Raw genomic sequence first — 23,033 nt, 5'->3', positions numbered from 1 at the left:
CTCATGGCTGAGTTCTCTGCAAATAATTTGATTTCCTGGGTCTATGAACAGTGATGGGAACTTCTTCTGTTTAGGACGTTTGTGGCAAGAGCACCTAGAAGCTGAGTTGGCGTGTACAGGTATGCTTTCTCTGAAATCCCAACCCAAATAGGAGTACTACCAAGAATTGGGAACTTTGATTATTTTGTGTGTACTTTAGTGTTATCTGTGCTGATCAGCCTCCTCAGTATTTGGCTGTCTTTGTTTTCATTTTCACATGAACACAATGATGGTGCTTTTAAACCGAGGTATTTCAGGCACTGTCTTACGCAATTTGCTCTTAAACAGCTGAGACATGGGTGCCTATCTGTCTATGACAAGGATTAGTTTATTGCTTATTTAAAAGAGGTCTTGAAAACTTGTTTATAACTGTTTACATACAATTTTTTCAACAATTCGGATTGCCTAAGGCTACGGCATGTTCTCTGTGCCTTATGAGCAGTGTGTAACCCCCATGTGGCCTCAGGCAAATGGAGTGGTTAAAAGATTTATGCACTATGTGGATAAACAAAATCTGGGAGAATTTCCCTGAGGCTTTGCCTGGATTGGCAAAATGGTGTGATTTTAAAACAYGATAGTTAGTACCTGGTATTTCTCTTACATGCTGTCTTGATGAGRAAAAGATGTATGAAAGAGCCAGGGGTTTTTAAGAAGCCCTTCTTAGGCACAGCAGATGCTCACATCTTGCCCTAACTAAACTTTTATAAGACAGCAGCTACCATCACTGAAATACAACCTTTTTTTCTTAGAGTAGACATTACCTGACAAAACAAATAATCTTGAAGACTTTCAAGAATTTCCCTGCTCGGACCATGCAATGAACATTCCAGGCGGAGATTTAGGGAATTTCTCTTTCTGAGTAGGAAACAGAGCAGGCTGCCAAAATCTCCTGCGGGTTAGGATCCAGCCCTGACCCTTGTGGAGGATTTCCTGGAGCCCGGTATCAATGGGAACACTTCCACAGGCTGAAAAATTGGAGGATTTCACCAGCAATGTGTTTCCCTTGTTCTGGTTTCGTGCTAAACCCACAAAAGTTTAGAATTTAGTGGAGTAGGATAGCCAAAGGACGTGGAAAGCCTTGCTGACTCTCACTCGGCTCGCAAGCAAAGCGCAGCGGGCTATATATAGGCAGTGTGTAATACTGATTTCCCTAGGGGAGTGATTGATCTTCTCTCACTATAAACCAGTCCCTCACCGGCTTAGGCCSTAACGAAATAAAGATGCTGGCTTGGCTTCCAACACCGGCGAGGAAATCAATTTTAAAGCAGCCCCGTCCGCCACCACCGATCGCAGCGCGGCTTTGGAGCCCCTTTGGAGCGGGGACAGCTCGRTGGTGCCGGGGGTGTTCGGGGCATCCCCCGCTCCCTGCGGCTCATCTGGGAGCTGATGCACGGAGCAGGTTTCCCGCTCGGGMCGGGAGAGCAGCAGTGCGGGGATGCTCCCGATGCTTTCCCCCGGGAGCGCTCCCCGGCCCCGGCCCGCGGCTGCCGCCCGCTGGAGGGAGCGGGCACGCCCGGGGAGCCGGGATCTGCGCTGCCCCGGGCTCTCGCGTTCCGTTCTGCGCTACCCGCTGCCTCAGTTATCGCATTCCCTGGAAAGGCACCTGCTCTCGGCGGGACGCCATCGGAACGAGGAGCAGCCCCGGTTATTACCTGCGAGGTGTTTCTCACGGCCGGTTGGCTGGCCGTCAATTCTCAGTCAATTCTCACTCTCAGGATTATTTCGCTAGAGCTCCTTTTTTGGTTTTTTTTTTTTTTTTTTTGTTGTTTTTTTTTTTTTTTTTGGGGTTTTTTTGTTTTGTTTGTTTTGTTTTTTCCCCCTCATTAAAAAGCTGTTCAGCAATCTTTTTTATTCCTGAGTGGATTTATGATGCATTTGACTCATGCGAGTTCACCAAGTTCCAATTTGCAACCCCAAAAGACTGGTCCCATTAAGATGGTTGMTATAAGACATCCTCTCTTACCCATCCCTTCGAGGGCTCACATCAGTACCTTCACGTATTCCATTTCAACATCGGTGTGAAGCGTGGGTGTGAGGTACAGCAATATTTTGTTGCTGGATTCCCCAGGGCTGTGTGGGGAGGTAGCACTTGCATGTCTTACCACCATCCTGCCTTTGTGATTCCYCTTAATCCTCTTTGTTTGTTGTGCAAGTCCTGAGGAGCCCCTGTCAGATCCCCTGTCTGCCCCAGTGATCCAGAAACACTTCTGACTCAGAGTGTAGGCTTTGCCCTGGAGCCTCTGCAAGCCACTTCCAAACTCAGAGTTTAGTCTTTGCTTTGAGATGCTGTTGTGAGCTGGTCCATCTCACCGAACAAGCCAGGCTGTATCATAGATGTGCCTTGGCAAAGTTGGTGCCAACTGTAAATGACAGCGATGATTTGCACATTTCCTTCAAGATTATTCCTACTACTAATGCTTGTAGAGCATCTCTAGAGAAAGGTTTGGCCAAAAGCTGCTTTTCAAATGTTTTTATGCCTGTCAGGTAAGTAGATTTTAGGCCATTTAATTTGGACTGTTTCTTTTTGATAAATCATGCTAGACAGAAGCAAGGAGTTCATCAATGTCCATTGATTTTTATCAGTTCAGTTAACTTCTTTATCATAATACTGACTTTGCCTAAAAATAAAATCAGATTTATTTGATGAGACAGTTGTTTTTTTCTAGTTTAATGCTAGTTAACACAGCTTTCCCTCAYGACTCTTTCCTCAGCTAGCAACCATCAGTAGTTCTCCAGGTTTCAGAATTTTCCCAGTCTTTCAATGAGTRTCAGTTTGACAGCAATGGCCAGTCATTATTCCTGAGACTTTGGTTCAACTATCCTGCACATTTTAAAGGAAAAAACCCAACCCTCCAAATTTGGTCTTTCCCTCTAGAAGAAATCTAATGTTCTGTTTTTGTAGAAAGGAATGTGGGGCTTGTAGCCATCCTCATATGACAAGTTAGCCGTCACCTATAAAACAATATCTCACTGCTTTCTAAATACRTAAGGTACTAATACTTTTAATAGCTTCCTTCTATGTAACAATAACAATTTACCATTGGCACATACTAATAAGAATATATAGTTTCAAATTTTAAGCGGTTTTGTTCTCTGCCTTGTACACCTCAGAAACTCTCTTCTTGTATTTAGGTCTGCTTCTTTTCCCACTTTTCATTTACTACTGTTGAACCTAATTCGCTTCTTGTCTATATCACTATGTATTTCCATTTCCTCCTGTTTGATAAATAATGCCCTTACTGCCAAAGGGTGCATTTATTTCCCATTTGAAATAGACTGTGCTTATGTTGTTCTCTTCACTTTGCCACCAAGAATGTGAAGTGTGAAACTTCCCAACCCAACTGGTTTAGAAAATAAGGGGTTATGGTGACTGGTAGTGACTGCCACTTCAGGAAACCAGCCAGGTTTATAACCATCTGTTATATGAGACCCTTCTGTTCATAGCTTTATGTTTATCATGGAACATTCAAATTATTTGAAAAACCCCTCCTGATTATGGCATACTGTACTGAACCTTGTAGATTTGATTACAAGGAAAAACTGTTGAGTTAGATGGTGTCATCAGCCACAAACCTGGCTACTTCTGTTCAGGATTCCAAAGTGGTAAGATAAAGGTTGTAGACAGAAGCCTTCAAACTTGTATTTTGCTGTCCTGTGGTCGTATTCTGGAAATCTTCAGTAAAATGAAATTATTTGAGGAACACTCTGCTGGCCAAAAGCAAACATTTAGCATGAAGGCTTTTTTAACTCAGTGGAACTATTCCTTCTTAGTGAAAACAAGTTAGCAAAGAAAAAGAGCAAACTCAATTTTAAATTAAGAGTGTCTGCTTGAAAACTATCAAAGGGAAGTTCTGTCCTGAGTTCTTTAYATAATTATGCATCTCTTGCTCTTTTCTGTCACATGTCATGGAAGTATTTGTTATCTTCTGATCAAACACACTGGAAGAATGTTGCTGATGTTCTTCTGTATCAATTAAAACCAACCTTCTGTTGCTGTAAGAGAAATGGACTGAATGAAGTATTATTATTATTATTAGCCTTTACCTTATTTGAACTAGATTTRAGATCTATGAGTTCCTAACTCAAGGTTATACATGGAGAGAGAGGGTGGCAAGCTAAATTAGCAGCATTTGTCTTTAGAGCTAATGAAGAAAGGTTTTTCTTCACTCCGCTTCTATTTCAGGTGTGGAACACATTGTTACTTACAGTTTGCATAGGTACAGAAATACCTTGCACAGATTTCTACAAGAAAAATCCATTAAGGATMATTATATGCAAAGATTCCACTATGGTCTCACAGACTCGCTGCCTCATGGAGCAGCGCATGCTATGAAATACTGTACACTTGCATTTATTTTAATTTTACAGGGCAGATGTTGCTAGTCTCTTTTACAGGTAGGACCCTGGATTAGATGGAGCTGTGGCCTGACCCTGAACAGCTTTTGCATGATTTTATGTACATGATTCCAGCTGTCTCTGAGGCTGCACCCCAGTTCCTCTGGACACTGGACTATTCACTGTCAAGTGGTGCATATGATATAGACAAGACACCACTGAGAAATTGTCCCATATCAACGTGGCTTTCAGCATATTTGGTCTGCACAGAAAAACCTAGAGAAGCAGGGAGAAAAGTCAGGTTATCCTTATCCACCTATTGCTCTCCCTCTCCTCTTCTTCTTTTGAAGCACTCAGCCTCGTGGGTTTTCAAACCCCACTGTTCATCTTGCTGCTCATGAGTGGGACAGGTTTTGGATCCTTGGATGTGTCCCAGCATGGTTTAATCTCCTGAATTTCTACACAGTCTTTGAACTGAGATTATTAAGGTGTTCTTAGAAGGAACCAATTCTTTTCATTTCCCAGCAGTGCCCAACAGAGGCTGCCCAGAAACAAACTGCTGGTGCTTAACTAAAGTTCAAACCTGCCATGCCAAAAGGTCTACAGCAAAAACATTTGAGAGGAGCCCATGACTGTATCAGCACTTAATCAAATCAGATATAAAGTTCTATGGTGAATGTGAACAGGCCTCACCAGCAGCACTTTCTTGCACAAAATTTGACTGTGCAACTAATAAAGTTTGTCTGTTCTGTGTGGGATTTAATTTAAGAGACAGAAATAGCACAGTTGTGTGTAAACTRAATGACATTATTTGAAAACAACCCKGAAAGAATGGAGACTAAAAATCTTGTCTAATTAATGTGTAACAATAGACGATGATTTATTGACTCTCCTATATATAGGAATATACCATTCCTATTAACAATATTTAGATATGTTTTCTCAGAATTTCATAATTATTTATGTTTAGTAATTTATGATTAAACATTTTACAAAAACAAGGCACTAAAATGTACAGTTAGTCATCCTTGTTACATACGCTGTGAGTTTCAGACATTGAGTAGATTCCCCTGGCTTGAACAATTCCTAAATTTCTTCCCCCAGTGGTATTTCTTGTTGCATTTTATACATCTCTAGCCACGATAAGGTATGTATTTTATGGCCCTATTTTTTCTYATTTTATTCACTATCTCCACATGAGAAACAAAGAATTGAATATGAAAATTAGTTACACAATAAAGATAATGAAAAAAAATCCATTTATCACATTTCTAAGGACTCAGACATACTATGATATCCTTATAGATTCAAACTACAATCTGTGTATTTTTTGTTAATAAAAAAAAAAAAAACAAAAAACAAAAAACTACAAAAGAGATTTGTTTAAAGGTGAAACTCCAGAAGATGCTTCCATGCAGTGCAGAACAAACTTTGGTGGTGTCTGAGGCACTAAAATACTAAAACAACACTTTACAACAGATGAGATGACTGGACTGACACAGTGCTAGGAAAATCAGATCAGCCTAGAGGCTACCATTTGGCTAAAAAGGAGTTCCTTACTATGTAGGGTTTATAACACAATTTAAAAAGCRAACCCCAGGAAACTGCTGCTAATAAAAGGCAAAGACCACAAGACATATTATCTAATTATCCATTAAATTACTTAGTATCAGAAAGAGCATATACATTTTCAAGTGTCTTATGGCAAATAGCCCAGTACGTAAGTGCTCATTCTGTTTCAGATTCTTACTGACTGTAGGSACAAACATGACAATGTGCAGTTTTACATACTGTTGAAATACAACAGAATCTAATGTTACATACATCACAGTGTAAAGAAAATTGTTTGACCATTTATACAAAAATGACAAGGAGGAGTGCCTAGGTTCAGGTTTCTCCTTGAGATTCTCAAACTCCTGTGGTGACAAAATTTTAGAGGTTTCAGTTTTCAGCCTCTGCATTTGGACTGCAGTGATCCTGATCCCCCTGAACTAATAYATGGAAAGAATACCACTTTCAGAGGTTTTCAGAAAATCCTTGCARTTTCCTTGACCAAAAGATTTCAGGTGCAATTCAGCACTGGTAAAATACAGAATAGGAGAAGATTCTGTCTTCATGGATTACCAGAACTATTTTTTCAGATACTGTAAGATGTCATAACAACTGCATCTTGAGAAGAAGATCAGGTCTGTCATTATTTAACATTAGACTCTTGAGGAGAAAAAAAAGTGGTAAGTATATACAAAAAGCCCACATATAGCTGAAAATACAAAATTTTACAAAAATTACATTATTTGATTGAATTTATATATGTATCTAAGTGGGCATGGGTTAACACAGTTGGCTTTATTTTTTGTTATTATTTAAGAATCCTGACAGAAAACTGCCTCTATCAGACTGAAGCTGTGCTAATTTATTGCTCTCAATAGCTGAACACTGACATGGCATAATTTTAAGCTGCCCCATGATTTGGAAGATTTTAATGTACAACTATTTAAAAAATCGATTGCTTACCACCCAAAGCCATTTTTATGGATCACTAAAGTTGCCCACTGCTGTCACTGTGTCCTTACTTGTGTTTGAAGACGTGGCAGGATGTGGGCTTAAGTTTGCTGTGCTGGGGGACTTGAGCCACTTGTGTCTATGCTGGGCAAAAGAGAAGAGCTTAAGTTTAAGCCAGTCTTTTCCCACATCTGATGTTCTCAGCCTGGCCCCCTGACAGCACACTTGTGTTGGATTTTCAGAAGCAGAGTTGGTAGCTGTGGCATTTGGACMAGACTGAGATCAGAGATCAACACTCATCTGCCAAGGCCATGGCACGGTGCAGAGAAATGTGCTGTCTTCAGTGGGATTGTGTGATTTGGAAGCGTGCAACTTRTTTATCAGTCTGCTAGAGGAGTAAAAGTGAGATTTACCCCATAAAACAGTGTTTTAACTGCCTGAGACAGAGAATGATTGTGGTAATTTTTTGAGTMTAGTTACAATTTTACCATCTTATCGATGCTACAAGGCACCTCAGTGACACAGTTAGCAATGACAGTTGTTCCTGCTGGCTAAAACCTCCTTTTTTTTTTTATTCAAATACATCCACCGCCTTTCCAGATTTGGTAATCTGGAAAGATTCCAGACAACTGGAGAAGGTGAGCACCTTGCCGTGGTTCAACTGGCACCACCGTGTGGCTCAGTCACCCCAGCAGCAGGGCTGCATTCGAGGGGAGCAGGATAAAATCAGYGGGGGAAGCCTTCATGTGCTCTCAGCCACCAATAGTGACACGTAACACCCATTGCAGGCTCAGAGCCCTCATGCAGGCCAGCAATTGAAAGCAAATTAAGTGCATTTTGGAAACTAATGTTGCTTTATTTGGCAACGACTTCTCTCTCTCATTATGCCTCATTTTAGATGGAAAGTTGGAGGTAACGCAATATTTGTATTGGATATTATTGTTCCCAAAGCAGAGGTTGAACCTCTCTAGTAAGTCAGCACTGATAACTCCCAGCCTGCCAAAATTTCTCCCCTGGCTTAAATACCAAATTCATCACATCACCTCCCTAATTTGCACTTTTCAGAGTCTCAGGATTTGTAAGATCTTTTTCAAATAAATGGAATTTATGTTACGTGTGTTAATTCAGACTTTGCAGAGTCCATGGGACTAGAATTCAAATAGTTATAAAGCCAAGTGATTCATCGGGCTGAAGGGCTGATCAATGGGAACACTTAGGTGTCTGATAAAACAGAACAATTTTTAGTGAAGCTTTGGTGAGAAAACCAGGTCAAATTTCAAAACTCCACAATAAAATACAATCAGGATTCCCCCTCACTACAGTGTGACACAGAATGTGTGGCAGGAATTTAYATGGGCAATTAAGCTGGTCCATTTGTGGTTTAGGACATAATTTCAGGGCATAACTCTAAGAAAAGAAAAGGGATTTATACGTGACCAAATAATGGGCAGAGCATGAGCAGCTCATACATCAACTTGTAAGTGCCATATAAAAAATAAATTACTATTAAATTGGTGTATAATTCCAGTTTCATATTCAGATCTCTCCAAGAATGGCCTCTTAGAGCTSAGCAAAAATATCTGAAGATTTGTAGAATACAATCAATCTCAAGCTGTGCTGAATAAAAWCCTACTTCAACTCCCTTGCCAAACAAATTTGATTAATGAGGTGCTCTAACAGTTGGTTAGAGACTGGAACACACAACTATTCTGAAGCTGGACAGAACAACAAAAGAACACCAAACAATCTCAATCAATATTTTTTAAAACTCACCTAAATTAAGTAAGGACAGTCCTCAAATCTATCTTGCTTTATTTCTTTTAAATTAGAGAGTTGCTTCCCTAAATACATATATGTGTGGTGTGGATATCTAGTCAGCTCTTCATCAAGGAGGGAACAGATTGTTTCTATTTGAGTGCTATTTGAGTGCTTTATTTTTTTTTTTCATTTTTTTTTCCTTTTATTGTGTGGCTGTAATGACAGACTAAAAGATTTGGCAAAAATACTTCTTGATTCTCAGAGACGTTGACCGTCTGGTGAGATCCATCCACACACCCTTGCTGAATATGAGAGTTTTATAACCCACATTCATGGAGTGGACAACCTTTTCCTTCTCCTTGCTGTACAGCCAATACCATTTGGCAGATCATGTGCTGGACAGATTTCACACGGTTTTCCACAGTGTGTGTGCATGTGTGTCTGGATAATGTAGCCTCGGAGAACTGTYCAATTTCAGTTTTACAACAAGTGAGGTCTAATAACTCTGGCAGGATTCCTACTTGAAAGTGGTTACTTTTCTTCTTGTCAGGCACTTGTGAAGGTTGTGATAGAGGTGTCTCAAAGGAAAGAGAAGTGAAGACCATGAGGGGATATTGTTTGACATGAGTGACAACGTTCTCTCTTGGGACAGYTAAGAGCTGTCTTCACTTTGACTTATTCTAAAAACCACACCAGCCCTTTTTTTTTCTTTTTTTTTTTTACCTTTGCAAGTTTTAAATTTGATATTAACATGACTGATGATGTTGTCAGATGCCTAATCCCTTCACCACCAGAACAGTAAAATGTTCAGAGCCACAGCTAGYATGTTTCTATTTTATAGCTCTAGTTTTAGGTCCAGCAATCTGTTCACATTTCTACATGCACCTTGTTTGGATATAAGARGATCGAGCTGATGATCAGCACATAATTCAATCTGTGATACCAGAAACAGAGACCACTGCTTGCTTTCACTGGAAAATATATTATCCTGTTCTTTTAGATGGCAAAAAATGGTCATCTTTCATTTTATCAACTGTGCAGAATTCAGAAGAGTGAGGATATGTGAGTGTACAGTCATCTCTTTTGAGAAGAAACAGAAAAATAATGTGGAAAGACAGGTAATTATGCTATGAAAGCAACTAAGGGGTTATCAGTCTTTCAAAAATAGCAAGCTGAAAATAAGAAATCACAGGACTACTTGTTAGGGACTTGTCTGGAAAAAAATTCAATTAGATGTTATTTTAAGATTTGCATGTAATTCCCCTACCCACAGAGTAACAATATATAAATGTGTAGCAGTTTATTATTTCAACATCATAATGAGAAAAATACCTGAAAACATGAGACTACATGAATGTGTGSTTGCACAGACTCTAACCACATAGATTCATAACAAAACTGGAAGAACTATAATACAAGTGGGGAAGAAGGAAAAGGGCACATAAAAACCAGTGCAAGTACATCCAGAAAAAAAAATATATCTGCAAAAGATCAGTGAAAAACACCTATGGAATCATACGAATCATTGGGAAACTGCTAAAATTTGGTATTGGAAACACACAGAGACGAATGTTCATTAAACAAAATTCAACACAACATCCTCAGCTGTACTACAGGCTCAGAGAAAGGTAGCCCTGAGACATCTCTCTTTCTCCGGTCACAGGACTGCAATGGGAATATTGTGACCCTGAGCAGCAAAAGTTCAAAATCTGAGTGCTGAGCCCAAAAATCTGAGTGCTGAGCTCAGTCTGCTCTGTAAGGATTGCTTCTCCGAGCAGTGGCTGGGAAGGGCTGTTTCCAGCCCTGGCTAAACCCTTCTCTGCAGAGCTTCAGAGAGAGAATTGAGGACAAGCTGCAAGACCCCTTTCTCTGGTGATAAAGCAGCCTGGGCATTGAAAGAAGGAGTAGAATAGATGGCAGCATGAGTTGTTTCTTTGTCAAGGTATAAACTTTGATTTGAGGAAGTACCTGTGAAAGGATTCCACTGAGACTCTTCAAGTGCTGAGAAAGAAGGAAGTTTGTTACCAGGAAACCTCAAACCTAACTTCTGCAGAACTCCAAGGGTTTAGGAAGAATCAGAACCACTTGCACAGCTTCAGCASTCTGCATTAACTCTGGTGCTGCTGAATGACTGTGATCACAGRCCATCCTCCCAAATCACACGGAGCTGGAATGGAGAAAGAGCTCTTCTGCATACAGACCTTTCTCAATACTAACCTCTCCTCAAAATCCTCTAATGTTTCCTAGCCTGTGCGCAGAATCCAGAATGCACTGGCAGCTGTGTGGAAAAGGCYACCTAACCATGCTTTGTGTGGAAGGGGCAGGTGATGACAGAGGAGCACCCATTTCAGKTTCAAACACTGTGATAAGGGCAGTCTGGGCAAGAGGGAGGAAAGAGCAAAACACAGCCCATTATGAAATCCCCTGCTCATATTACTGGTTAAAATACTAAGAGGGGTCAGAGACAYAAGGAACAAATGCAGGAGAAAACAAAATCAACAAGTGAAAAAAATTATACCAGGTAACAAATGAGATGACCTCCAAGGAGAGAAAGCACCTGGAGCCAGGCCCATGTCAATTTTGGGAGCATAAAGGAATTGACCACACCTTGTCTGGAAGGCCATTGTTTCTCTTCATAAGAATATAGACGGCTGAGAACAATGGCCRCTACCTGTCTGGTACACATTTTTTGTTATGGACTTAAGCAGGGATCATTTTGCCCTGTGTATATTTGAAATTCATTCTTGACAAAACCTTATATAGAAAATCCAGAGAAGAACAGGCATTTTCATCTTCTTAAAATACTGCTGTATTCCATCTGGAWAAACCTTGAGGGTACGCATATATAACTTGGCCAAATGATTAACAGGAAAACACAATTATGTAAAAATATTTGAATGATGTGAGCTAGGGAAAAAAGGAGAGGAACAAATGGACATATTTTCTGAGATGCTATTATTATTTAACAGTCAAGAACAAGAAAAGACAAACCCTAATGCCAGAGGAAGTAATTGCAGCAACGAAAAAAGTACATTTAATTTCTCAGGTAATTTCAGTTCTAACACATCAATCACTTTATAACACCGAAGCCTGGCAAGGAGACACATWACTTTCCCTTGTAGATCTTTTACATTTTTCTGTGTCTATCACCCAATCTTACAGCAACCAACAATCAACTACAAATGGGAAAGCAAGGGCCTGTGTCACCTGTGAACCCTCTATTGCYTGTACCACAAAACCATCTTGTATAATTTATGCTAGGTGTAACATTCCCATTCTTCCCCTATGCATGTAATGATCATTCTTTCTTTCATATCTTCCTCTCGGCTCTTTCTGGTGTTTCTCTTGATCTTTCTTTTAAATAGAACCAGAATTCAAAGAGTCCATTGTTCAGCCTAAGAACTTTGCTCTCAGAATAAGAAAAATATACCRAGAAGCAAGGCATTGCCCACTTAGTACAGTTTGAAAACATAATTATTTGAAAGGATTTTTAAACATAAAAATAAAGCAATCCTTTATTGGCAGTGGTATATCTTCCAGGAATTCAAGCTAACCTTATCTCACATTTTGTGAGATCCTTTCGGACCATTTCCYAATTTCCACAAGGCTATCTAGACCTGGGTTGTGTCTATTCTTGCCTTCTTCACAGTGTTGAAACTGCTTCCATTCATCACCTTTTAACACCTGGTTTCCATTCCAGAGTTTCAAATTACTTTGACTTTGAACCAGTGCAGAAGGAATCCCATCATTGGTTAAGACAAATGTCTTCCCTATTCTTTTCGGGATGGTGCCTGAAAAATTATCTCAACCAATCAAATAACTGACTTGTCTTCCACACCACAGAATGCAATCTCAGAACAAAAAGGTCCTCACTTCTGTTTATTTTTCTTTTGCCTCTACTGTTATTGTACCATCCAAAAGTGTTTCCACTTAGCAGAGGAAAAAAAAGTACCCATAAAAATATCCTTCTTTGGAAATCCCGTGCTTCCTTCATACAACCAATTTATAAGAATATTGAGTTTGCGGTCAGAAAGATCTGTCTTCAGATTTCATCCAGGACCTATTTTTTTATCTTGCAGCAGCTCAGCATATTTTTTTCTCTGTCATATAAAGAGTTGTTATAAATAGCTCCCATTGTGAGTGCTGGTGTTGGCACATTTCAGGAAGTAACAGAGGTACCACAGCGTTGACCACAGCGAGTCCTGTGRTTGGTAATGGCAGTGCTTGAAAACATGAATCACCAGCAGTGAAAGCAGGTCAGAAAAAGGAAACACACACACACAGACACACACAACCCTACTCAATCCAAAACAAAGCCAAAAGGAACTCAATCCACTAGAAAGACCATCCAAGGAAAGACAGGAGTGCAACTGGGAATGTAGGCRTTGTAACATACTCTGAATACATTGCTCACACTATGGACTTGCCCTCGTGAGTTGTGATCTGAAAATACTTTATTGGATAATGTGATACTCAAGATTTTTCAATGAAAATTTATGGGTTTGTTCATTTTTCTCACTGCTTCAAAYGATGGTTGTACACCTTCCTGTAAAACAGGTTTTCACACACCAGAAGTCCTTACAAATCCTTGTAGGGTTCTGCATTTCACACTTTCTTTACTTTTRCCCCATTTGGAATAAATGATTGCCAGGGTAAGGATTATCTTTATTTGTGCTTTCCTACCATCTCCTCTTTTGGATGTCCAAAAAYCTATGGGGACCTTCATGTGAATGCCTTCATACAAATCACGTCCATCACCCCTCACTGAGAGCAAAGGTAAGGAACACACCACCATAATGCACAGGACAGAACACAACAGAACAGAACAGTGCTTTGAGACAGGAATGATTCCCTTGAACTGCCTCCCACCCTACGAGAAGGAAAAGAGGGTGAGACTTAGTCTCCTCTTCTRGCTAAAGAGAGATACTCAAGCCAGCTGCTACACCACCAAGTATTGCATAGGAAGATAGAGGGAGACTTTGCCAATGGACTGGCTGGCTCACTGCATTTTGAGGGCGTTATGAATTGTTACAAAGCTTTTCCCCTCAGAATGACTCCAGGTGAACAGCACACAGYGCTGGCGGCAGCCTTGGACCCTCCTGTTTCAGTATTGTATTTCAATACAAGATAGGCCTGGAATTGAAAGAACAAACACAGTGGCCTTTGAGGAAGTCATTACTTTCATTTTAACTTCTCAGGTGTCAAGGCTCAAACAACTGGAGGCCAATCCACAACAATTCTCTCAATCAGCCAGCCAGCTGGGAAATACCACTGTTTTTCAGAAGGAAAGGGCTTTTACTACAGTGGCCCTCTTGCTACTTCCTTCATTTTCACATTTTCTACGAAGAATAAGTTATAGACTATATGAACTAGTTTATTTTCCCTAAGCCTCAGCATAATGATCCARCTCATAATTGTCAATCATCTTTTGTCTCAATAGCAGAGAGCCACTCCAACCCTTGCCTTTATTTGGGAAATGGTAGATAGGAAGAGACRGAAATCAAAACAAACACTACAGCCCAATGTTTAAAGCTGTTAGGTTTTCTTAGGAACACCCAATGTAAGAATACCCAGAGTACCTTAACTTTCACAAGGATCAAGTGTGTTCTGAGAGGGGAAAATATGTTCACATTTTAGAACACTGTGCATGTCTGTGAGATAAACAAATCAGAACTACCTACAAATGAACAACAGAGTTYTCCTCTTGGTGGACTATACCACTGCTTCCCTAAACATTAAGAGTCATAGTGTGCTCACTATCAGCCAGGCACCARTCCTGTTACTGTACATTCACAGTAGAAAAGCCTCGTTCCAGTGCGTGTTACTCATAAATGTGCTCCATCAGACTGACTCTCTGCCCTTCTGTGTTCTAAGGTGAATTAGGAAAGGGTCTGTTAWAGGATGATACAGGCCATTCTTTTGTAATGGTCTGCAGTTTTCTTTCCCAATACATTTTCTTTTTATTTARCACTTCCATTTTTATCCTGTGCTCTTCTTCAGCCATCTCACACTCTCTTTCTATTTGCTGTATCTTTGCCACATGAACTTCATTCATTTGGATTAACTGCAGTTGCAAAATTGACATTTGCTGATGATGTTCTTCCTCATGCATCTTTTTCAGAGCACTTTCCTGAGATGCTTTACTTCTGTAGTTCTTATCTGCTGCTATTCTGACATCAGAACACGAAGGCTCRGGTTGGGAGGTACCTTCACATACAGGAAAATGTACCAGCTCTTTGTCTTCATCACAGAGTTCTCTGTTTGAAACAACAAATGACTCTGCAAAACAGAAGAAGSAAAAATATTTTAGTATTCTCTTACCCTCCTTCAAGAAACAGAAATGTGATAATAGAAGTTACTGATACATTCAGATAAACCTTGTGCATTGATAGAAAAGCACAGGAGCTGCTACATAATGCAGTTCTGCTTCACAATACCAAGGGCACAACGGGCTGAACAGAACCACTTGGGGCTCTGTTGGAAGACCTCCATGGCTGTAGTGGGAGTTCTGAAGACTAAAGTGAACGTAGACACTTGCAAGTGGACACCTAAATTCAGGTGGCTGAGCCTGGAGCTAAACCTTAAAGCAGCCATTTAAGCTAAATCCGTAGGTGACTTGCAATATTTTYATGAAAGATCTGAGTGTCAGGTGAAGCTATATCAACATGAGTATCAAAAGACTGAGGGACTACTAGGAAGAACACTTATTCTTTCCTTATTTCTGCTGTAGATGCTGTAAACTCAGTAGCGTATATTTGTAGGAAAAAATTACGTTATTCTTACTTTGAAAAGGCTCTACCAATTTGTCTGCAATAAAAGAGACTRCTCAGGGAACAGAATAGTTACTACTGCAAATGAAGGTCTCAAAATACATTCCTATCCAAATCCCAATGACTAATTATGGTAAATACAATTATGAAAGAGACATTCTAAGAATGTTATCTAACAATGTAGTTACTGTTGTCTTTTGAGCAAGGACAGTCTTCTGTGTGAGATCCTGACATCATACAATTTGCAAGAAACTGTTGTAGCCACCCTCCCTTCTGGTATTGAATTGTAGCCTATGCTTGCCAAACAAAGAAGAATGTAGTGCTGAACTTTTTCAGAAAGGCCATTCTCCAATGTGGACTGCAATGTCAAATATGGCTCTATGTACTCTTTTTAGTCCTTGAAAACAAAGGAGGAAAGACCTGCAGGGAACTCTTGCAACAGGCAATTGTGTATCAATTTGCTGCTGGTGGCTTATATATCTATTTATTTTATAACCAGTAAAATGATACTTTAAAAAGGATAAAGATATCCTTGGGACTGTTCTCTGGAAAGTCAGCATGATAGCTACTGTGAYGCTTGCCACAAAGCAGCAGATAAGTCACAGACTGATGAAAAAACTTGTGAAAACCCTCAGTTTAACTCCTGGAGGCCTAGGGAAATACATAGAGTCTTGTAATATCATAGCTCTGAAATTACTTTTTTATATCCAGCCRTCACAGCTGAGTGGAGGGATTTGAACTGCTGAAAAACAATCACTGGAAAATCACATACAAAGCAACACTACTTGCATCATTACAGCAACATTTATACCTTGACTAGAAGCATCAGGCTGATATTCAGAGTCTTCTTCTGGTGGGCTCTGCAAAAAGTACATTTGCTCAGGCATTATGCTGGCAATCTTCTCTTTCCCTACGATGTGAGTGTTTATAAGTGGACTAATACTTCTTTTTACCTTCTCCCGCCTTTCATGTGCCATTATCTTTTTTGTCCGTGCCTTGATGTTTTCCCAGCATTTCTTTAACTGTTTGAAGTCTCGCAGTGACACACTGGGCTGTGAATTATATTCATGAGCTAGTGCTTGCCAGGTGCGTTGTTTCAGGGCAATAGTTCTCGCATCGCTTTTTTTACATTCAAGCACGTATTTGTATTTTTCAACTAATGCAAGCAGCACACTCTTCTCCACTTCTGAGAAGTATTTAGCAGGCTTTATTATTTCGTTTTGCATTTTCTACTGTTTCTCCAAGAAGCCAAAATTCCTATGAAAACAACGATAAAAGAAAAAAGAAAAAAAAAAAAAAAAACAAACACAAATTAGAACTGGTTGCAGTATCAGGAAACAAATTTAAAAAAAAAAAAAAAAAAAACCAAAAAAAAAAAACCAAAAAACTCCTAAGCATAGCTTCTGACTGATTTTATTTTCTAGGAAAACTTGTGAGTAGTTCTAGAGTGCATAATGGAACAAGCAGGTAAGATAACATAATTACAGTGTGGTTTGTGTTGCCACTTTAGTGGATACACAGTTCCAGAAGCAGACTATAATGAACAGGTGTCTTTGCCACAATTTGTCTTGATACAAAATGCTCAGTATTTACTTAGTATCTCACTCTCAATATCTTGTTTTCCTGTTCATTGCACCTTTTCACTCCCTGAAAATTTTCCAAGCCCTGAATTGAGGAATGAATTCCAAAATTCAGCCCTCACCAGCTTCAGGCTTAAGTCTAAAGCCACCTTCAGCATGTTTGAGTTTCCTTTGGTATACAAAATATCCTCTTCTGTCCTTGCATAACTAATTTCTTCCCTATCTCTTCAATATTTGAAAGCTGTATGAGAAATGACAATATGAAGTTGTCTTTTTAAAGACCTGTCAGCTTGGTTCTCCCCATGCTCCATCCCCCACCAGCTGATATCCAACGGGCAGCAAGATCCTGACCTGTATTACAACACTGAGAAGGGTTGCAAAGAGACAAGAAATAACAATAGAAACCACCCACGAGGAAGATACAGATCCTTTGGTCTCAGCTGCTGGCCCTGTGTGAGTGGCACTTGCTCGCTCTTGTGCTGCTGGTCACTCTCAGGAGCCAAAAACCAGGCTAAAAAGGGTTTTGGCTTTACTCAGTACAGCCACTGCTGTACACTTCCACACATCAGCAACCACCTCTCTTCTCAAGCCTAGGACTTACATGGGCAATAGGGAAAGAGTAGTTGATACCAGGGAATTCTTGGCCATTGGAAGGAAAAAAAAAAAAAGGAATAAAGCAGTGTTGCCTTGAATTAACAATACATGACTGTGCAACAAAATGTATTTTTGTTTCTTTTACCTTTTCACACTTTTCTCCCCATTCCTTCCCACTGCAGCTGGGTTGCCCAAAATAATTTTAGACTTTGGGCAGAAATGCTGCCTTAGCTCTCATTTCTTCTGTTTTCAATCATAAAACCCAGCAATACATGTATAAGATAATTGGTTCATATTCCTAACAGTCTAGGACTCTCCCAAAATGAATTTTCTCGTATTTCTGCTTCTTCTCTCATAACATTCCTTGACGATGCACTAGATATCACYATCACATTTCCTCTTTTCAATATATTTTTCCTTAACTCCACTGCACTAGGACTTTCTTTGCACCATCCTTTCCTTTCCTCCAAATATCTTAATATTTACAGTTATTCTCATCTGTCTGTAAAGGTAACTGCTTATATTTACAAAGAAAGCTAACAGACAAACTAATATCAAAACGATAACCCAAGTTTAAAAAACAGAAGCTCTCTCAAGTAGCCCATAAAACAAAGCTCWGCTGTCCTGGTTTCAGCTGGGACAGAGTTCATTTTCTTCTAGGAGGCTGGTACAGTGCTGTGTTTTGGATTTAGAGAGAATAATGCTGATAACACACTCATGTTTGAGATGTTGCTCAGTGGTGCTKATTCCAAATTAAGGATTTCYAGTTTCCYRTGCTCTGCCAGAGAGCAGGTGCACAAGAAGCTGTAAAGAAGCACAGCCAARACAGCTGRTCCGAACTGGCTAAAGGGATATTCCATACCATAAAAYGTCATGTTCAGTGTATAAATGAGGAGGGAATTGGCCAAGACATTCTGATGGTAAGCAATCGTATTGTGCATCACTTGTTTCTCTTTTCTTTCTCTCTCTCTCTCTCTCTGTTTTTCACTACAATTATTATTATTGTTGTTATTATTATATTTCATGTTGTTTCATTTATTAAACTGTTCTCATCTCAACTCACAAGTTTTACTTTTTTTTCTGGTTCTCCTCCCCACCCCACTAGGGGCAAGGAGTGAGTGAGCAGCTGYGTGGTACTTGATTGCTGGCTGSGGTTAAATCATGACACTAGCAAAACGAAGAAGAGGACAGAGGACACAGTGGAACAATGCCTGGAACAGCAAAACTGAAGCAAAGTAAATAGAAATAAGTAATAGCCTAAGTCTAGGTCCAGTCAGTAGCTAAGYTGTACCCCTACTGAAAAAGACAGCAAACATTTGATTTGTACTTTCTGTCAGTGTTTGACTATGTGGCTCCTGGATAGCCACTGCTCTGCTTTTTCACCAAATCCTGATGTCACAAGAACATGGGAGAGCTGAAGTTTTTGCAGCAGCCAGGATTTAGGGGACTAAGGGAAAGATCCATAGGAAAAGAGAATATAATAAGGCTACTGCTCATAGAAGACCWAGTTTATTTTACATGAAAGCAAAAGGAGGAAGAAGGAAGAGAGCTGGGTGGCTGAGCGTAAGGAAAACAGCTTCTTGATCTAATATTTCCTCTGTCCCACCATATCAAGCTATTTTTTATGGTCTGGGAAACCTTAAGTCACCCCATATGTTGGTGATGGGAATTCTTAAACATCTATAATTCCACAAAACAAACTAGGTGTAAGTAAAGAAACTTCCTTAATTGCATACCAGTCATTACAATGTCTAGGTCTAATAGAAGTGAACAGGCACTTCAGGAGATCCTTAAATAAAACACAAATCAGGGGAAAAAATGGTAGCCAGGAAACTGACATCCTAGCAAAGATACTGAAAACCAGCAAGCTTGSTCCATGAAACCACTCAGAAAACATGTAAAAAAAGAGACCTGTAATGGAATAGAACTCTATCTACACACCTAATTTATTTACATACTTATTGAACCATTCCAAACCATTAATTGGCTTTGGACAGCTACTGAAATGAAACTCCTAGGACTAAATATTGGTTCTCTATCTTAGCCTCAATTTCATCAAGGAATGGGATAAAATGCAGCCCCAGCAGCAAGCTGCAAGACCCAATAGCTCATGACCCTGAAAAAGCAAGATCACACCATGTGATCAGGACTGAGTCTACCTTCTAKTGATGCATGTAAAGCTTGCTTCTAGTTTTGAAAAGCAGAGAGAATCTCAGACAAAAAAATAATTACATGTTTATGATTAGAAAATCCCTTTATTTAGAAAAACTGGATTTTCAGAAGTTTGGAGATGATGCTCAAAAAGTCAAACAATGTTACTAAGACTTCTGGATTCTAGGTGCTAAACATCTAGCTCCATAGACTGGCAGAGATCAACTGATGTCAGTAAATATCTAAAGCATTTCCAAATATGACTTTTGATATATTAACCAATTATGTACTAGAATAAAAGTTCATCTTTCATGGATAGAGCAAACTTAAGAATCACTTTCATACCACACTATCATTTATTTCTATTATTTTTACTGCAGTGGCATCTGAGATCCCCAGTTTTAAGTTCAAATACTGAACATTTAAGAATGGAAACAGACCCTACTCTGAAAAGAATATATTGGTCTTTCCTTTCACTCATCACATTCCTAGCATTTTTTTCCTAAATATACACACTGTACTTGTGTCCTTTGTGTCAAGAAAGCAGGATTATGATCTAGGATGCATAAAGGAACTCAAGGTCTGATGTGTGCAGTTTAATGCATCTACTGCAAAATAAAAGAGTTTTGGAAGACTCTTCTCAAGCTCTTACATGCTTAGCCTTCTTGCTTCAATGTATTAAAACCCTTTTGCAATTAGGTGAACAAGAAAGCATTCTGAGACATCAGAGAACTTAGAATACTGAGAAGTTGCGTCAAAACACCACCATATATTTATATTCACCTCTTTTTTCTTTATGCATATTAATCACCTTCCTGCAGCCCACTGGCTCCTCTGCAGAATATGAGAAAGGACTCTCACAAGCCCACAGAATTTCCATTTCGAGGCTAAGCAATCCTTCCAGGACATATGYCTGGGATATAATTTAGCAGGTAGGAATCTGTGCTGAAATGAAAGTGGTTTACTGTGCACAGCTCATCCAGTAAACTGGATTGATTTGTGTGGGTGCTAGAGGACAGTTGCAGAGTAAATTCTAGGAAACAAAGACTGGAAAGCTTCTCCCACTCTTACAGGTGCCTGGGCTCCAAGACACATGCAGYAAGAAAGCACTTTATCCTAAATATCTTCTGGCAGGACTCAATTCACAACTGGCCTTAAAACCAATCAGTGTCCTAAGTATTCGTCCTCTCACACAAACCTCTACAGCTTTGAGATAACAGAAATATCTCTCAGCTCCTCATCTTTACTGTGAAATGTCGTGCAGCATTCTCCTTTTAAAGATTATAAGGCATGTGCTGTGATCTGATGGAAGAATGTCTTGAMAAAAAATTACATAAGTTAAGAGATGCACATATGTTCATAAATATGTCACACACATGTATTATTTTGCTTGCACACACTTAAACAGACATCCAAGCTCCAATCAGTTGCAAAGAAGCCCAGTAAAAGAAAAAGAAAATCACTTCAAGTTGGCATGTGTAAGCGTTTTCAGTCCATGAAATATTTTTTTAGGCATGARAAAATGCAGAGAGAAAGTTATGGTGGAAGATTTATCCCAAACGTTAAGGAGGTTATACTAACCAACCCTAAAGAAAAGAGTTTGCTAGCAAACTGCGGTTGCTTATTACCAGCGCCAACAGAATTACAACCAGAAATATTCAAGGGCTGATAAAAAGAAAATGTATGTCTCTAACTTAAATTGCARGTGAAGCTTTAAGCATATCAGTAATTAATCGCATTTGAAATCAACCATAATTCTGTCCTTTTCATCCAATATTTGAGGGTGAAAGAAAGGCATGGAAATGCAATGACTCAAACTAGTCACAACAGGTTTATCTTTCATTTGAATGACAGAACCAGCAGTTAACGGTGTTCTTCTTCCTCAAATGTTAGGTTTTCCTCACCGAGCTTCCATCAGTGTTCCAGGCCTGACCCTGTCTACCTTGAGACTTGAAATCACTAGATGATTAGGTGCACATTCCAAATATGAATGAGAGCTATACAGAAAATGTGTTTTAATGAGATTTTAAAAAAATCCCACCTCCTTGGGTGCTTTCCCCTCATGCTTTAATACAACTGAACAGTTACCGTGGATCATCCAGCAAACAAACAAGATAACCAATTAGTAAAATTCACWGTACTTTACCCACATTCCTCCTGTCGGATTTTATACAGCTATACACGGAAATGTATTAAAATATGTATATATCTACATCATATTGCACTACAGATACACACAGACAGATTTTAAGCCGGGTCATCCCGCTACCTATGGAGGACATCCAAAGCAGTTCCCGCAAGCAAGGTAATGGACGCAGGTTGTTTTYCCGAACGACTGCCTGAAATCCATCAAAAATAGGCATAATACAGGAATCCTACCAGACTTTCCCGCACCCGAACTTCTCAAACATTAACTCGAGCTTGTTTKGTTTTTTTTTTWAATCTCCTCGCTAGCTCCTCTTCTGCTTGAAGGAGGAAGAAGAGCAGGTCCCGGCTCCACAAAGGCGGCCGCTCCCCCCCGGGCGGGCGCGGAGGCTGCGGCGCGGATCAGGGCGCATCAGCCGCGGCGGCGGGGGAGGCTCGGCGGGCGGGCGGCCGCTGTCACCCAGCGCCCGCGGGGACCGGCGCCTGCGGCGGGGACAACCCCACCCTGCGGCCCCGCTGGTTCCCTGCTCGTAACAAAGCGCCTCTCGGCTCCCTCCCTCCCTCGCTCCCCGCCTCCCTCACCTCCCCGCCCGCRGGTCGCCGGCACCGCTCCCTCCAGCTCCCCGCAAACCCCGCGCTGGATTCCCGCCCGCCGCAGCCCGGGCGGCGCGGAGCCGGCCTCTCCCGCGGGGGACACCGCCGTGCCGCGGGGACACCGGAGCCGTGCCGGGCGATCCCGAGTCTGCAGGTACGCGGTGCTGCGGGAGACGGCGGGTGGAAATGCGTCTGTGTGTGTGAGTGTGTGTCTGTRTGTGGTGTGGGGAGCGGCATGMGAACACCCAGCGGCCGCCAAGAACAGGGGGCGGTGGGCAATCCCGCCTGCACCGGCGCGGGCGGAGCTCCCGGGACGCACGTCTCTAGCGCGGCRTTCCCATCCCGCATCCCGATCCCGCCGCCCGGAGCGGAGCGGGATGGGGCATCCCCACCCCGGTGCRGCGGCCGCGGACCCAGCTCGGGCTTTACCTCCGACAGCGCCCGGCGGCCCGACGCGCCTGCGCGCCAGCGCCCCCAGCGGCCGCCGCGGGAAGGGGCCGGGGTGTCGCGGCCGCCCGTGCCCGTCCCCGTCCCCGTTCCCATTCCCGTTCCCGGCCACCGGCAC

General features: G+C 40.9%; 1 protein-coding gene across 2 annotated transcripts; it reads right to left on the bottom strand.

Moving 5' to 3' along the window:
* Window positions 1-11,448: 11,448 nt before the first annotated feature.
* MSANTD3 (Myb/SANT DNA binding domain containing 3) lies at window positions 11,449-22,426 on the bottom strand. Of its 2 annotated transcripts, none has more exons than XM_057368354.1 (3): window positions 22,109-22,426; window positions 16,216-16,661; window positions 11,449-14,913 (listed from the first exon to the last, which is right to left on the bottom strand). In XM_057368354.1, the coding sequence occupies exons 2-3, from the start codon at window positions 16,628-16,630 to the stop codon at window positions 14,504-14,506; spliced, it is 825 nt and encodes a 274-aa protein (XP_057224337.1). In that variant the 5' UTR covers window positions 16,631-16,661; window positions 22,109-22,426; the 3' UTR covers window positions 11,449-14,503. The 2 variants fall into 2 exon arrangements, with proteins under 2 accessions (XP_057224337.1, XP_057224339.1); XM_057368356.1 differs by lacking the exon at window positions 22,109-22,426 and adding an exon at window positions 17,107-17,645.
* Window positions 22,427-23,033: the final 607 nt, after the last annotated feature.

This window comes from Malurus melanocephalus, unplaced genomic scaffold (genome assembly GCF_030028575.1).
Source record: "Malurus melanocephalus ecotype Western Australia unplaced genomic scaffold, MMel_1.1 scaffold_90, whole genome shotgun sequence".
Lineage (NCBI taxonomy): Eukaryota > Metazoa > Chordata > Aves > Passeriformes > Maluridae > Malurus > Malurus melanocephalus.
Note: the sequence above shows the minus strand (reverse complement) of the source record. Positions and strands in the feature narration are given on the sequence as shown.